Raw genomic sequence first — 16,551 nt, forward strand, 5'->3', positions numbered from 1 at the left:
TAGCTAACTGTAAACACAGACCCTTATATATTTGCCAGGGAAAAAAATAGCCATCCCTCTGCCGCTGAGCATTATGGGTTGGGTAGTTCGGATTATTGTTTGTTATTGGGCGTTGAAGAAGGAGAAAACTACAATTACCAAATGCTTCGAGTCCTCCACGTGGCCTCCCTTTGTTTGCAAACAAACTTTTACCGAGGAAAAAAAGTTGCTGTCAAGACGTGATGGCGATCGAAAAAAACACGGAAAATAACAGCAGTTTTTAAGCGCTGTTTATACGGACATGTAGAGGGCGCGCTAGTGTGTAGGACGCTAACGTCATTAAACAAATGTTTGCTATGTAAAACACACCTATATGAAAGCGGATTTACACAGTTATATAATGCACAGTGATAGCCATAAAGGACATGCAGAAAAACCGTATAAACAACATGAACACGTGAAAAAATACGAAAAGCAGCATAACAGACTTTTTTTTAGGTGAGGAAGGAGGAGCTTGGCCGGAATTAAGAATGTCACAACTTCCTTTTGCCTGCTGCAAAATATTTCCCAGAGCTTCCAGCCGGTTTCCTTGAAGAACCAAGTGTGCTATCATTGGTGCAAATCCATATGAACCATGTGCCTACTATTTACACAAAAAGCGAGCTACTGTTCCCCTGAAGCACACTTTATCCAAACATATGCAAATACTTTACACATATTCAAATAAAAACATCAAAAAAGATAAGGTTGTAAAGGCATACAGTGATATCGGTATTCTACACTATAGTGTAGTAGTACTGTCATCAGTACCTTTCACACTTACAAGTCTCCCTCCCATGGTCAAAAGACTAGAAATAGGTGTTATTCCCCACAAATAAACAGGAGCATCTACAGGATGAAGCACTTGTTGGATGGTGTCATGTATGTTTTTTATGTATAGTAACCTTATTTATATTGATACACACAGTATCCTGCAAATATAATATATATTATTTAGAGGCTGAAAGCTTTAAAGAGACACTGGATATATTTAGTGGTGATTTTGGCACAGCTGGTGTAAATGGAGTTGAGGAAGGACGAAGTTATTGTACCGTGTTCTACATTAAAATCAGTCCAGCTCTTTTCTCTAGTACAAATATTTTTAATTGAATTGCTGAATTTGTTGTAATTTCTAACACCCTATTGCTCAGCTTTCTCTTGAGAACGAGATTCTTAAATTCAGTGAGATATTTTATCTGGTTGAGTATAAATAAAAGTGACTTTGTCCAAATCTGATTGCCGTTTCTATGTTGTGTCATGCCAATTATGTTTGACAAATTATAAGTCAACCAGTTATTTTCAACACTTTAAATAAGGCAGCAATACAATAGCTTGGGTAACCCCCTCCCCCTCCCCTCCGGGACTTTTTGTGTGAGTTCATCAGAATGAAAAGCAATGTAGTCTTATCAGACCACGTTGAATGGCAATGATTTCTGTGGAAATCAGGTCATTAGAGATTTGTACTTAGCACTTTGTAATCAGTTCCATGTAAATGGGCAAATAAGATTAAGTAGAGTAGAGTGTTCTTTGGGGTAGAGGTGGTCCAGAGGCTTATGTAGAAAGGCAGTGTGAGGTTGTTTAGAGTGCAGGGATCCAGGCCATGAGGAAAGAACACATCTACTATCCTGTTGTGCTTTACAAGACGAAGGGACGAATGTGTCCCTCTGCTGTTAAGTTGCTGAACTGGTTACGGCCGCCTGCTGCCAGGATGCTCGACTCACCACTATCCATCACCCTTCTCGCCATGTCGGATCATTGTAGATATCCAGCTTTAGACAAACAAGGCTTTAAAAAAATTAATACAGTTTAGTGCTTTATTACTTTAGTCATAAAACCGAGGCCCGGGATCGTGTGTTACATAAATATGAAAGCAGGGAAGTTCAGCATCTTCTGACCGAGATCCACAGAGCAGCAACACAGTTCTCAACCCCTGACACAAACAGAGAAAGTAGAAAGAAATCCAAGTGCTTTATACAAATAAAACATTGGCGATATTGCATTATTAATGTAGCTGGAACACAGAGTCTAAGTTCTGGATTTGGTGAAATCTAACTCCTACAGACTAAACTATAAAATAAAATGCAGCGTTTCTCTATGACAGTTTGATTCTTGGCATTTTTACAGATCATGTAGATAAAACTCTGACCCTTTAAAAGTTGTTCAAAAACACAGCAGGTCTTTACGCAGCTGTGGCCTGGCTGAGTCTCCTGTGCTGGTGCAGCAGCAGCAGCATTACTGTGTCTGAGATCTCTCTGTACCTGATCCCATACAGGTAAGGAGCAAATACCCTGGGCAGCAACATAAAAACACACATATTGACTGTGGAGACCCACACGCGAACATCTCGAGGTATGTCTTTCCTGTCTATTAGAACGAGCTCTATGGTAAAAAGGAAGCCGGGGGCAAAGTAGAGCAGGAGCAGAACCCCGTGGGCTAGCAGGGTGACCCTGGCCCTGGAGAAGCGGTTATGCCAGATTCCCTGTGTCCTCGTTATCATGTAGAGGCGAATGTAGCAGTAAGAAATGAGCAGCGAACACATGAGTGCAGCTACGAAGAAGTAGATGTAGATCCCAGTCATGTTCCTGGCTTGAATGAATCCAAGGGAGATGAGGACCAGACACACGGGTAGCTTTTCATGGAAGTTCCCACTCGCTACCTGCGTCTTGATCATCACTGTGAAAGGGTATATGGCTGCTAACACCCACACCCCCACCAGTATGCAGTAGGTACGGGAAGGTGGAATAACGTCACGGTAACGGAGAGGCCAGCGAACAGCAGCATAGGTGTCGACCACCATGAGAGTGACCGTGTAAATGGCACAGCAGTAGCTGGTGACAGTGAGAGTTGTGACCAGCTCACAACCCAACCATTGCATCGGCGCTCTCAAGGCGTTACAAATCAACGTGGCCAAGTTGAGGAGGACCAAAAACAGGTCGGCCACCAGGATGTTGGCCAGTAGCAGGTAACGCGTCTCCTGGCGGAGGGCACGGGATAGGAAAATGCTTACCAGGAGAACAGGGCTGGCCAGCAAGGTGGCAAGAGTGATGACTATTGTGGGGATCAAAAACAAATCCAGGTGCCATTTCTCCAGGACCTCCACCCACTCCTGCGTGATGTTTGAAATTGGTATCGGTGATGTCATTGTACCTGTGAGTCACGGAGGAAGTGCAGATGGCGACACAGGGGTGTTTTATGATCACAGTCCCTACTTTCTCCAGCCAAGTCCTGTGAAAGAAAAACACCATAAATCAATGTCCACAGCGCACTACATTTAATACAGGTGGGATACACCTCCACTCTAATCCACCCAGCGAATTTGAACTGGATGAGCAGGTAAGAAACTGTATAAATCAACTGTAACTACATGCAAATATGGTTAGAGTCTATATTTATGCACTTGCGTAAAAGCTGCAACTTGCAAATTTTCACACAAGCAGCAAAGAGCAAATGTGATCTCTACATGAATAATATCTCTGTGTGTGTTTGATACAGTGATAACCTTGTTGGGCTGCAGGCTGGAAAAACAAAAACAAACAAAAAAAACAGTAATGTCTAACACTTTAATGCTCCAGCTTTTTAAACATGCCATTTTTATTTTACAGTCCAGTCTAATTGTTTTAGTCTACTTAACAATTAAAATGAGCGACCAGAAGCTTGTTGGCAGAATTCGAATATGAACGAATATTCAACAATGGACCCTGAACATCAACTTCTCTTCATGTACAATCTCACAAATCAGGTGCAACATCATGATTTCACTCAGCAAAAAATAAATAACTAAGCTGAACACCACAACCGTGATAACCACGTTCCCAACCAAAATTTGTATACACTAAACAAAAAGAGCAAAACAAAACCCAGAAATGACTACATAAACATATTTATTGACAAATTATCGATTGAACAAAAGGTGAGTGATCTTACCTGAGGCTCAAAAATGGAAAAAACTGCCTGTGGCGTGCATCCGTTAATGCTCAAATAAATAAAACGGTGCTCTGCAGCACTCATCTCACTGGACGGCTCTTTCTGAATGTACCCTTTGTTGACTCAGAGAGATAGTATAGGGGCTGCAGAGAGCTACAAACACTCAGCTGTCACGTAGTAACGAGGTGGAGCTCCCCACACCGTAGCTTTTATAGCGTTTTCTGCCCAATAAATCGGATTGGTTTTCAAGAATTTATTTGACTTTATTCGAAAACTCACTTAAAGGGATTGGCAGTCATCTCCTGTTTTCAATAGGACTCACAAGTCAAGCTTCACAAGTCATTTAGAAAAAAAAAAAAAAAAAAAAAAAAAAAACAAGTCAAGCTTCTGAAATTCATTTAATTTATGCCATCAATGAAGGAAAGTCAAAAATATTAGTGACACATTTTTCCTCACCCAAAGTTAGACCTGACCCACAGTCTCACACCAACGTCCTCACGTCTTACATGATGAAACCACTAACATAAACCCCAGCAAAAGGCTCTCACTGTGTTCCCATGGGTGGTTTAGATAATAATCTAGGGAACTTCCCTAAAAAGCAAAAAACAAAGACTGGTTCAACAAGCAGTCACTTCTTTCTCCTTTTCCCATATCCACTTTTTCCTTCTCTATCGTCATCATCGTCATCGTTGTCATCCTCATCGTCACTATCAGGTTCGGTCCTGCCCTGCTGCAGCTCCCCTTCCTGCCACTCCCTGGCTGCCAGTCTTTTAAACACGTCGTACTCCTCCGCTGATGTCTGGGCGACGTGCGCAAGGAAGGTGTCCTGATCAACATTAAGGACGCTGTCCAGATTGGGGTTGATGATCGTCGTCTGTCCTTTCTTGTCCGGGGTTTCATAGAAGCCCCGTCGCTCCAAGAAAGTGTGTCGACAGCGGATCTCATCCAGACTGTAACGAAACAGTCGGCACTTCACCATCTCCGCCTGTTTGACAACCATTCTGAAGTAGACGTACTGTGGAGAGAGGAGGTAAAATGTGCCGGTCAACACAGTTAGTACACAGTTTGACAACAGCTTTAAGTGGACAACATATAAAAGTGTGGACACAGGAGATACTCCTATTCCGAAACTCTGAGCTGATCTTAAGGACGGTATGCTTTCATGTGGGAAAGTGCAATGCGGATGCACACTGTCCCACTCTGCACTGTACAAAGAGACCTGCAGAAGTGCTCACAGGATTATAAAATGCAGATCTGAAAAAAAAAAAAAAAAAAAATTATAAATAAATATATATATATATATATATATACACACACACACACACACACACAAATAACATTCAGTCTATTATTACTGGAATGGAGCTACTGAGCCCACTGTGCTCATCATCTTTGATAACTTATTCAAAACATCTAGGAATTCACATTTGCATCTTTTATGTAATAATATGGTAACCGTTGTTTGTTACACATTTGAATACACAGAACCCAAGTATAATGTCTGTTTGACAATCCAAACCAAAACCTAACAAAAAGCAGCAAACACAATTCACTTGCTCACCTGAAACTTGTACTCCAGCTGATCCAAGTTCTCCAGCACCACTGCTGGACAATCTCTGATGATGTCTGTGACCTGCTGGGAAGTAAACAGGCACTTCTCTTTGAGAAACATCACCACATTTTTTACTCTTTTCGAAGGCACAGTCAGGATCCTGGGGTAATGGGCCACCATCCTCTGAAGGCTGCCTACGGAGAAATAGAGTAAAATGCGGGTTTCATATATTTTCAGTAATTTTATGCCTGATCTAATGTAGAAAAAAACTGCGCAAAGGCAACACCTTACCTTCAACTAAGCCTATTTTCCGCAGGTTGCTTATGCGCTGCTGCAGCTGTGCCTCTTTGATGGTGTAAAGTTCAGGACATTTCTCCAGGCACTTCTTCACACTCGACGGGTTGAGACCCAAGACAAACAGAGCTGTGAGGGTTGGTAGGATGTGTTTGGCAGAATCTCCTTTTCTGACATTGGCCAGAGACTCGTATATCTGCTCTGCCTGACTCTCTGTGAAGCCCATATCAATGAAAGAGCGCAGGGACAGCTCAGTGACCGGGATCCCACTCGGAGGATTCAAGTCTTGACTGTGCTGCGTTGCCTGGTTGGTGAAGGAACAACACCATCTGGACTGGGGGTAGTATCTCCCAAACTGACGCGGACACCGTGTAGATATGGTGGCATTTCTCACAGCCAACCGTAGTACCTGTGGAAAAATACACGCCTTTAAAACCCTCACAGACAGCAGCGGTAGAGGGGGCAGAAAATATGCTAACAAACTCCACCGTTATCATTAGCTCAAGTTAGCAGACGTGAAGGTTATAAATGTCAGTCTTTTCTTTTCTTTTTTTTTTTTTTTTTTACTGATGGGTCCATTCAGTTAAAAGTGTTGCACCTCTAATTATTTCTACTTCGAGGAAAAAGATACTAAATCGTAATAGTTTGTATTTATACTTCACCTGATTCACAGCAACACGGGTTCCCATGCTTCTCCGTTATCGAAATATTTCCGTCTTCCAACTTAAAGAGTACAAAGGTTCCGCTACGTGTGTATGTATATCAAAGACTGTAGAAAACTGTTTTTTCTACAGTCTTTGGTATATATTCGGCTAGTCAAATATGATGGTGTGATCATGATTTAGAAATCTTATAAGACAGACATTTTCTTAATTAAATTGCCTGTGTCGTGCCAAAAAGTGATTCTCGATGGGGTTTTTTAAGCGTCTAATATCTTTGTTTCTATCTGTTTATAGACCGCAGTCATTAGGGTTTATATATAAAATAAAGAAATTACTTGTTTTATCCTTATGGCTCTGCGTGACTGTACTAATAAATTCAGTGCTTTTTGGAAACCTGTTTTTAAACTCAATGACACCTTCAAACGTCACTTTACCAGGATCTAATTGCAGCCTTTGCATTGTGCCTCAAAGTTGCTTGATATAATTCGTCATTGACATATTTGACAGATTGTATTTCAACAATCATAGAGTCAACAGTCTAAATAGAGACTTTCGGGCACTTTTTGGCAGTGCTTTCCTGCCCTGAGTAACGATATGGTGCTCAATTCATGTTATCAACGTCATGAGTTAATCATTTTTAATTCCAAAACATGTTTTCAGATGAGAATCAGCATGGTGAATGCAATCAGGATACATAAAAAAGTAAAGTCTGGGCTTTTTAAATGGTTCAGTGTTATAAGGACTTTTCAGGAAGTCCTATCTTCACTTCACAGTGAAAATAAATCTTCAACTTTATTGGAATAGCTGACAGTCTGTAGCTAGTGTAAGGTACTCATGATGAAATATTTGCAGTACCACCCTCCTCTCTACTTTGAAATAACGTGAAAGTCTGTGAAGGAAGTGGCAGCCTGTAAATAACAGCAGCTGTTAATCTGGCAGCTTTAACACCAGCTGGGAACCTAATAAATGTGTCCCCAACAAGTACTGCAGTCATTTAGTGTTTTGGATATAAATTTAAGTAGCAGTTACCTGACTGAAGAGAACATGCTTGTGGCAATACATTTATTGATGTATAAAAATAAATAGATAAATATCAGATATTCTTACACTTTTAATTAAAATATACAAGAATAAAACAATGAATATAAATTGCCCATTATTAAAAAAAAAAAAAAAAAAAAAAAAAAAAAAAAAAAAAAAGCTGGATCAAGAGTTTCTTTAACTTTAATGAGTTTGTGTGATTTCTCTGAGGTAACAGCTTATAGTTGTTGTGTTTTTGTAGTAAAGCTGGGTGATACTTTAAACTGTCACAATTTTTTTTTTTTGCTGCTTTAATTTTTCCTCAAACTGCAAAAAGATAAATAAAACATTACATCCTGAACACAGAAACAAGCACAGTGTGACCGACCCATGATTAAGTCAGAAGTCTGTTTGTCTCATATTTAGTCCCGACAGCAGCGTCCCATCACTGAGGCACACTTCATTTTTCTTCAACATTTATATCTTTGTTCAGTGACTCCAGATAAAAAAAAAGTTGATTTGACAGTTCGCATGAAGGCTTCACTTTGTTTGAGCAGAGTCTTTAATCCTCAACGAGGTACTTATGCAGCTCCGATTTCAGGGCTGCGATCTCCAACCTCTCATCCTCATCTTCCTCCTCGTCATCCTCAGGCAGAGTGTCATCCCCACCGCCTGAAAATGAGCTCTGCCCGATGTACGCCTTAGGACTGGATTCTTGGTGCTGCGGTAAACCTGATAAAAAGATCAGAGGCCCCAGTACATTAAAACATAGCTAACGATTGTCAACGAGGTTCTCAAACTGTGGTGCAGGTGGAAAAGGAAAAATATGAAGTTAAACTAAGTTGAATTTGTATTACATTTCAAGGGGAAAAAAATATCAAAGTGGCCTGATGCTTATGCACTTATTTTATTGTTGCAGAGTGATGAGTATTAAGAGGTGTACGGGATAAACTGTTTCCACCTCTTGAGGTGTGGAATATCAGAAAAAGTCTGACATCTACTAGTCCAACAGTACCATTTAAGAGTACTCACAGCAGCTCAGATTTTCAGGAACCACCTCTGCCCAGGTGTACTCTGATAGAGAAATGGGCTGGCTGATCCAGGACTGCAGCAGCAGCTGGTCTAAGTCCATTCTGTGAGTTGGGTTAGGGTCAAGCAGCCCGTGTAATACATCATCCAGCTCTGAGAGAATACACAGAAAAACTTCAGAATCTGACTGGACAAAATTGTCTCTATAAACTCAAAGGATCATATTTTGTGAAATCACAACCAGCTGCTGTGTACCTGGAGAGAGATGATACGGGGGATTTAGTTTGGCATCCAGGATCTCACCCACGTCACAGAAGGGATTCTCGCTGAAAAGCAACGTATAGAGCAAAACCCCCAGAGACCACATCTCCAGCTCTGGACCCTCATAGCTACAAAAAGAAGCCCACTTATGAGAGAAGCCTACAATTATTAGCAAGTTAATTCAGTGCTGATGGCATATTCTCAAAATTGTATACTCTAGAGCTCAATTCATGAGTTCAATGGGTCATAAATGTAATCTAGGACTGTAAAAATAACTCTTAACTAGACTCTGCATTCAATTCAATAATTTAAGTGACTTCTTTAAACAGAAGGATGCTATTTAATAAAATACATTAAAAAAAAAAAAAAGGAAAAAGAATTAACAGATAGTGTATACTCACGGATTTCCCTGTAGCACCTCTGGGGAGCAGTACTCAAGGGTGCCACAGAAATGATAAAAGAGCTTCCCAGGAGTCATTATAGCAGCAGAGCCGAAGTCTATCAGTCGAATGTGAAAACATGTGTCAATTATGATGTTCTCATCTTTTATGTCCCTGTGAAGGATGTTCTTGGTCCTCAGATAGAAGACAGCTGCCACAATCTGCGAAGAGACAGACGCTGCATTTTAACAAAGAACAAATCAATACTTCATGTCACATTTATGAGCCCACTCGCCTGACACGGTTGTATTTTTCTGGCTGTGCGTGTACCTGTCTGAATATGTAGCTGGCAAGGGGCTCATCGAGCCTCGGCTGCATGTCTATAAACTCAAAAAGGTCCAAACCATCTCCGTGTTTCTCCATCACCATCTGAAAGTAACTCCCATTCTCAAACACCTCCAGCACCTAGTGACACCAACACAGGTGTATGATGTGAAGCAACACAGTTCACGATTAAAACACATTATTTTGGAAACTTTTGCGACAGGGTCATGTGATGCAAACCGCACGGCGACCTTAACGATGTTATGGTGCGTCACTCGGGTCAGTATGGCGATCTCCTGGCTCACTCGCCCTAACATTGGGTCGTCTACCCAGCAGTCGCTCACTATTCTGGCCTTGCTGATGAACTTCACAATCACCTGTAGGTTTTTAAAGTAGGTCATAAAGTCATCTTCTGCAAAAAACAAAACAAAAAAAAACTACATATACAAACAACAACCCCCCCCCACCAAATATTTTTCTTACTTCTTGCCCATCGCAGCGCCTTTCTGCCTTCCAGACAAATCCAAAGGCTCCTTTACCAACAGCTTTGATCGGCTTGTACTCTTCTTCAAACTGTCCATCACAGGCTTTAGACTGCTCGAGGTCCATGGTGGAGCGCAATGCTTCCCCCTGACTGGCCTCACCAATCCTCTTCATGAAGAAACGAGTAAATGATCACCAAGTTACAAACACAACCGCCTCTAATGAAGTTTACATTAAAATATAAATAAGATAAAATCCATGCTTTATTGACCTAGACTTAAGATCATTACAGCCACTGACCTCTCCTAGACTGCCTGCTGTTTGGTCGTGCAGTGATTGATCCGTTTGTGACATCGCCCCCTGCTGGCTGAGTCTGCACATCCACATGCAGAAAATGGAGCTTCCGTCTGGGAGGTTTGTCCCGCACACATCACACAGCACATCTGCACACAAGCAGAGAAAAATACTTGTTGCTTTGCATTTGATTTTTAGGAGGAATCTAAAGTACAGTAAACAGTTTAACACCAACCTATTCTTGTGCCGTCTCTATGGTATCCACTTCCTTCAAATTGCCCCTCCACTATACATGTGGTTTCTGAGGACTGGTTGTGTCCATACACCTTCTGTTTCTTGGGAGTAGATGTGGCAGGCATATCTGCTAGTGACTGAATCCCGGTATTCACTTGTTCACAGCCCTCTTGGCCCTTTCCTTGATGAATTGCAGAGACAGCTTCCCAGTGAACCTGCTCATCCTTATGCTTTTCAAGTTTTTCAGGTGATTTGTTTCTGGCCTCCACAGCAGCAACGTCCCCAGGCTCACTGGGCTCCGCTTCCTGGTCAGACAGCACCATGCATGGGGAGGGAGTCCGCAGGAGCTCAGCTGTATCGCATGATGCCACAGAGTGTGGGGCGTCATTGTTGCCTCCTCCGCCACTGAGCAGCTCTATATTACCGCCCAGGTCTAGCTCCGCTAGGGCCCGGCTAACCAGATCACCATTGCTGTTTAGGTCCAGAAAGACACTGGCTGAGTCCACTGCTTGGGCTGGATCAGAACCACCGTGTTCACAGAAGCCAGAAGAAGACCTAGGAAATTAAATTAGAGAAACCAAAACCAAAACATTGTTACATGAATACATGAAAAATATATTCATAAAGGAAGGAAACGTCTAAAGCTGAAATAAGGAAAGAAATGAATAAATGTTTGACAGTGGAATCAAATACTGTATTAAAAACACAGAGAAACACATCCAGGTGTTAGTATAGCAAATGATATGTGAAATGAATGTTTCTAGTTTTCTTTGAAGTCTAACTAAACAAAAAGGAAGCATACTCAATTGAAAAGGCTTATTCAATTGAAAAAGGTGCCGACCCACTAAAGACGCCAAAAATATGAATGAGACAGCATTTCTAAGCTACAGGCTGAAACTCGTCTGTTTCTTCCTGCCATTGTGCAATATTTTAAAGTATGATATACGTAACTGCGAGCGCTGACATTCTCATTAGCATCTTTAGATTCTTTGAAGTTTCAACCAGGCACGTCAGAGGCTTTCAGGGCCTCATCTTACCCACATAACTGAAAAATATCTCTCCTCACCGGCTCTCCATTGAGATGACTTCAAAGCTCGATTCCTCAAGCACAGAGGCAGATGAACGGTGATCTTTTCCTACATCAGGAGGTTTGTCGTTAATCTTATCAACAGCATGTTCATTCCCAGCAGGACAGTCTACAGAACAAGAAAAACATTCATTGTACATTGTATTTATAGCTGAGCTCCATTTATGTAAAGAAAACATCAGCAGAGCTACGTCACACCTGGGATATTCTCAGGGGCAGGTTCATCTTTTTTCTGAACTTCACTGCCCGGCTGCTGTTCTCTCTTTTGGTGTGATGGTTCAGCGGGAACAGAGCGGCAGGCGTCGTCATCTGGAAGTTCCACCCAGGTAAATGTCTTGAGGAGTGCCTGAGTAGTATCCACACTGTCTATCTGACTACAGCATGGTGCTACCTGAGCTGCTTCTTCCATCAGCTCTGCAGTGTTATTGGCCCTGAGGAAAGACGGGCTGTTTCAATCCAATTCTTTTCTTTCCATGCCAACACAAGAAAGCTACAGGCAAACTCCAGCGGCAAAATATTCACTGAAAACGTATCTGAAGTCTCTCCTAGGAAATCAAAAATGTATAAGCAAAACTGCAATCTATGCTGTGGATGTCTTGTTTTTTGGGGTTGGTGCAAGTATAAAACACAAAGCACTTCACCTTACAAGCACTGGTAATAGCATATACAAGAACGAATGCCTTAACTCCCAGCTAATTTGTCTCTGCAGTTACATTTTTAGTGAGTGAATAAGTCTTTGCCTGTTTATTTCCCCCACAGGCTGAAGATTTAGGACTTATGCAAGTTTCTATCTGCATGCTGTAAATTGTAAATGCTTAGCTTAAATAAAAGCTCAGTACTGAAATACATATTTTGTATAAAAGGTTGGTAAACAATAATATTCAGTTGGAACAACTTAACGATGCATTACTATTTCTTCAAATTCTAAATAAGAGGCACTATATTAGAAATCTCTACTTTTTTTAAATTTATTTTTTTAAATACCAGGCATGCTGTGACATTATTTGTCCAACAGATGGCAAACGAAAGGCCTTTTAACACACTTAACCCACACTGAGATATTCCAGCATCACAATCATTCATGAATCAATCATGACTGTGAAATTTGGGGAAAACATTCCAGTCACAAAAGCTTTACGAGTCCAATTCAGATACAAGTTTTAGGGGGGAAAACAATAACAGCAGAAAGGACAGAAACGATGAGCAGTCACAGCTGATCTAACTGGGGAAAATGTAATTAGTGTTTCAGTGTCTATTGAGTAGTTGGAGACACAGTGAGACCATCAGGCTTGACCAGTGAGTTGGAGTGCTTCCAGAGTTACTGCAAAGCACATTAAATATACATGCAGCCTGCGGCTTTAAGGCACCTGATTGTCGCAACAGCAGCTTTTGTCTGTCCAGCATTTCAGAGTACACAAACCCATTCTGTTTAAAGTCTACAGTGAATTTGAATATCTGCTGGCATAAAACCTCCTGTCAGAATTAATCACCATCATATCCAAGGCTACTAAAAGCCTCGGATATGACTTACCAGATAAAATCATTGATACACATTAAAATCACGGAGCCTGTGAGCTGGACGATTTTAATGTGCCCGCGTACTTACGTAACCACACGTGTTGAGGTGACTGCAGGAGGGGAGAGGGCAGACAGAGCGCTGCCCTGTTTATCCAGCATCATGCTGGTGCCAGTGAAGATCCTGCCTCTCCCTGCTGAAGTCCTTTCCAGAGCTGCTCGGTGCACCATGGCCATGTCTCCTGCCACTAGTGAGGATGGGTCTAAAATTGAAATAAGAAACTATTAAGTGATGCACAGTGCAAACAAATAATACTGCATGACAGGTAAAAATAAGTACCTTACATATTCCAACACTCACCATATTTTCCTGATATCCTGGATGCTGCAGGACTTTTAGAGACCTTTGCATGAGAATCAGAGAAGGATCTGGTCTTTCTGTCCGAGTCCGACATCCACCCATAGAAACCGGGCATCAGGAAAGTGATGTTCTATAGATAACAAAACAGCAATATCTATGAGGATTGGATGGTCCTCAGTCCAAACATCCACGTTCAGTGGTTACATTGGCTGACCTTCCCCAGCAGCTCGTCCTTGCTGTAGCCAAACAGACTGAGGGCCAGGTGGCTGTGGATGCTGATGATAGAACCATCAGTGTGGAGCAGAAGGAGACCGCTGACAGGAGCAAACACCCAAACTGTTCCAGAGTATTCTAGGGCTGGGCTGACAGTGCTGTCCACAATGACGTCTGTGAAAGTCCAAGCGTACGTTCAAAGTGCACAATTAGTTAAAGAAAGCGTAAGTGATATATAAAAGCAGATGACATGGGGGGGGGGGGGCATATTAGTACATTTCCAACTTTAAATTGTCCAGGAAAAGCCCCAAAATGTAAAACCTACACCTCTATTGGACTGCAAGAAGTTTAAATGTTAATTGGAGTGTACAGCACAACACAGTGTGTGGGTGCATAACCCACACACCCACTGGGTGCACAACAGTGAGTGTGTTTTTAATATATTGGTCATAGCTTTGTCCTACAATTTAAGCCAACTACCTGATGGGGATGACATTTCAAGGCTGTCATTGAGGTATATGTAGCCAGTCCCATTAAGCTGGTGTTGGGGTTTCCCACACTGCACCGCCCCTTGAAGTTTAACACACAGCGGGACTGCTGCACCTTCTCTGCTTCTACCACAAACTCGCTGAACCCTCAGCATCTGAAAGCAGATAGAAAAAAAATTGTACTACAGAAATATTTAAAAAGGGATATAATTTTCTTTTTATCCATTCTGCCAAAATGTCAGAGCAGCACATTGATAAAAAGGGTCTCGGAAGCAGAGGTTAAAATTCCGAGTTTTCCTTAGCTGAGCAGAACAGTTCAAAAGTGTGCTTACTTTGGGCAGTGCATGACTGCGGAGGGGGATTTGTAAAGAGGGGATTAGCTCCTTCACAAAAACTCCTTTTAACTCCTCGGGATGATGGTATCCATGGAGATGGGCAAATGCCAAATCACAGGTTAGGATTCTGCCCTGAAAGTGACAAATGTACACGTCTATGGCTAGGCATTACTTTACATTTGTAAAAGAATGCTAAATAAGGGTGTACTTACATCTCTTGAGAAGGACAAAAAGGAAGACATCCTTTCTACATTTTCCATCACGAGAAGGAGGTGCTCTTCATTCTGTGATTGTCTGTAGGTGTACACAGACACTGGCACCTCTCCAGATAAAGTCAGGGCATCCACCTGCCAAAACACAAACAAAGAAAAAAAACCCCAAAACAAATGAAATGAATAAATCTATGGTGTAGATTAAAGAAATCTGACTCAATGGCTCATGCTGTTTTAAGTAATTTCATACCACTTTTCCAGACGCTGCTACAACAGTCCCATCGACTAGTGGAAAATCCTCTTCCAGTGCTTCTTCCAGGACCTGACTGGTTTTCTTTAGGAGCGAGGGCAGCTTTTTTCCAATGAGCTCTTCAGCTGTGCACTCAAACAGCTTGCAGGCTTGTTCATTTGCTGACAAAACCTGAAATTAAAATAAATAAATAATTAATAAAGTAAGCAGTTCATACAGTTGAAATGCTGGTTATCCTGTGCTGCAAAGCAACCTCCCTCCACATTAAGTCAACAACACAGTACCGTTTTAGTTTTATGGTTGACAGTTAGAATGGCTTTGTTTGGGTTGAAGGCAGAGGGATACCCCGGCAGGCCAAAGTCACCAGACATTAGCTGACTGAAGAGCATCTCCTCTCTCTCTGACATAGTAGACAAGTGTGGCAAGGAACCAGCTTGAGAAGAAGGAAGCAAACTACACATCTGGCGGTTTTTTGTGGCCACAGAAGATCCAATGTCAAAATGATCACCTGTAGGAAAAAGTGGTGTTATAAGCTGATTTAAATACAATTTATTCCCCTTAGTTTAAGAACACAAGCCAATCAAAACCGTCAGTGATGGGGGTGGGGGCGTCATATCAAAACTGAGTTGATATGAATTTATTAGCACAGCATTTCTGTTGGTTGTAATCAACACAGCTGAAATTTACCTGTCAGGGAAGCCGGATCATAACGACGCTGAAAGGCTAAAAGCCTCTCCTTGTACAGAGGTCTGCGAGTACACGGGTAAGACCTGTTCAGGTCAAAGTCATCTTCCAGGTGACCAGACGAGAAGTCGGGAACCACACAAATAGTTTGTCCTTTAACAACGACGCTTCCCGAAGCCGCAAAACGATTCTCAGTTGACAGCGACATTGTTGCTGTTATGTAGCTCGCGTTGATAATAGCTGACTCAAGTATAAATGACAGAGAATCAGTGGTTGCAGCAATTACAGCTTAATATCACAGGCTAAGTCTGCAGTTTATGCAACAGGACATGATTTATTGATAATATCTACGCTGCTCAGATACTGCAGCATTCAAGACTCACCTCAGCTCGTTTCCTAGTTGTTAGGCACGGCTGTTTGAGTTAATGCCAGTTGACAAGGTAACGTTACCTGCACTGCGCACTGTGGCTAACTAGCCATTTGCTAACTTGCTACCGCGGGCTTGCTACTGCAAGTTAGCAATCACTGCTGCACGGTCAGTTCTGATTTGTGTTAAATTACCGACGTTTTAGGCTATACCCGGAGTCGACGTCAGCATCCAAGTAAGTCAGCCTCGGTTAAAAGTACATTTTATTAACGTGATATTATTTCGCTCAATGCAACAATGTCTTTTGTAAACCGCGGGCTTCAAGCGTCAGTGGAGTAGATGATTTCAGGACGTCTTCTGGAGCCAATCAAACGTCCAGCTACGAACCAGGAAAAGTTCATTGGATAATTAACCCGGAACAGCCCGCCTTTGTTACCATGGCAGCACAGTCACGCAAAAATAATTACTGCTGCATTCAAGTGGAGTGTGATTAACCGAAATAAAGGGCTTCACGAAAACGGTCTCTCACACACACACACACACACACATACATATACACGTATA

The 16,551-nt window shown here is 41.9% G+C and overlaps 3 protein-coding genes across 6 annotated transcripts; all 3 read right to left on the minus strand.

Annotated features, from left to right (window-relative positions):
• Nucleotides 1-160: 160 nt before the first annotated feature.
• LOC102305958 (probable G-protein coupled receptor 148) lies at nucleotides 161-4,270 on the minus strand. Its single transcript, XM_042220044.1, has 2 exons — nucleotides 3,943-4,270; nucleotides 161-3,243 (listed from the first exon to the last, which is right to left on the minus strand). Exon 2 carries the CDS (start codon nucleotides 3,158-3,160, stop codon nucleotides 2,198-2,200), a length of 963 nt encoding a protein of 320 aa, XP_042075978.1. The 5' UTR covers nucleotides 3,161-3,243; nucleotides 3,943-4,270; the 3' UTR covers nucleotides 161-2,197.
• Nucleotides 4,271-4,330: 60 nt separating this feature from the next.
• mterf4 (mitochondrial transcription termination factor 4) lies at nucleotides 4,331-6,658 on the minus strand. The gene is made up of 4 exons (XM_005920421.2): nucleotides 6,451-6,658; nucleotides 5,786-6,197; nucleotides 5,504-5,688; nucleotides 4,331-4,957 (listed from the first exon to the last, which is right to left on the minus strand). Exons 1-4 carry the CDS (start codon nucleotides 6,475-6,477, stop codon nucleotides 4,571-4,573), a joined length of 1,011 nt encoding a protein of 336 aa, XP_005920483.1. The 5' UTR covers nucleotides 6,478-6,658; the 3' UTR covers nucleotides 4,331-4,570.
• Nucleotides 6,659-7,645: 987 nt separating this feature from the next.
• Nucleotides 7,646-16,495, minus strand: pask (PAS domain containing serine/threonine kinase). Of its 4 annotated transcripts, none has more exons than XM_014333049.2 (21): nucleotides 16,004-16,495; nucleotides 15,624-15,860; nucleotides 15,221-15,444; nucleotides 14,937-15,107; nucleotides 14,687-14,821; nucleotides 14,472-14,606; nucleotides 14,132-14,294; nucleotides 13,653-13,825; nucleotides 13,439-13,568; nucleotides 13,169-13,340; nucleotides 11,761-11,993; nucleotides 11,542-11,671; nucleotides 10,477-11,030; nucleotides 10,248-10,390; nucleotides 9,948-10,115; nucleotides 9,716-9,841; nucleotides 9,471-9,605; nucleotides 9,162-9,361; nucleotides 8,755-8,888; nucleotides 8,503-8,652; nucleotides 7,646-8,202 (listed from the first exon to the last, which is right to left on the minus strand). In XM_014333049.2, exons 2-21 carry the CDS (start codon nucleotides 15,826-15,828, stop codon nucleotides 8,033-8,035), a joined length of 3,651 nt encoding a protein of 1,216 aa, XP_014188535.1. In that variant the 5' UTR covers nucleotides 15,829-15,860; nucleotides 16,004-16,495; the 3' UTR covers nucleotides 7,646-8,032. The 4 variants fall into 4 exon arrangements, with proteins under 4 accessions (XP_014188535.1, XP_042075979.1, XP_005920481.1 ...); XM_042220045.1 differs by having other exon boundaries at nucleotides 15,624-15,864; XM_005920419.3 differs by having other exon boundaries at nucleotides 15,624-16,495.
• Nucleotides 16,496-16,551: the final 56 nt, after the last annotated feature.

The sequence above is a fragment of the Haplochromis burtoni genome, unplaced genomic scaffold (assembly GCF_018398535.1).
Source record: "Haplochromis burtoni strain Fernald_Lab_line unplaced genomic scaffold, NCSU_Asbu1 Contig_41, whole genome shotgun sequence".
Taxonomy (NCBI): domain Eukaryota; kingdom Metazoa; phylum Chordata; class Actinopteri; order Cichliformes; family Cichlidae; genus Haplochromis; species Haplochromis burtoni.

Bases quoted from the DNA above. Each gene is read 5' to 3' on its own strand.
- LOC102305958 (XM_042220044.1), bottom strand. From the start codon at position 3,160: ATGACATCACCGATACCAATTTCAAACATCACGCAGGAGTGGGTGGAG.
- mterf4 (XM_005920421.2), bottom strand. From the start codon at position 6,477: ATGGGAACCCGTGTTGCTGTGAATCAG. The intron at 6,198-6,450 runs GTGAAGTATAAA...ATTTTTCCACAG, and splicing joins CCCGTGTTGCTGTGAATCAG to GTACTACGGTTGGCTGTGAG. The intron at 5,689-5,785 runs GTAAGGTGTTGC...ATTTCTCCGTAG, and splicing joins GAAAATAGGCTTAGTTGAAG to GCAGCCTTCAGAGGATGGTG.
- pask (XM_014333049.2), bottom strand. From the start codon at position 15,828: ATGTCGCTGTCAACTGAGAATCGTTTTGCGGCTTCGGGAAGCGTCGTT. The intron at 13,826-14,131 runs GTAGTTGGCTTA...GGACTTTCACAG, and splicing joins TGAAATGTCATCCCCATCAG to ACGTCATTGTGGACAGCACT. The intron at 11,031-11,541 runs GTGAGGAGAGAT...TTAATTTCCTAG, and splicing joins GTCATCTCAATGGAGAGCCG to GTCTTCTTCTGGCTTCTGTG.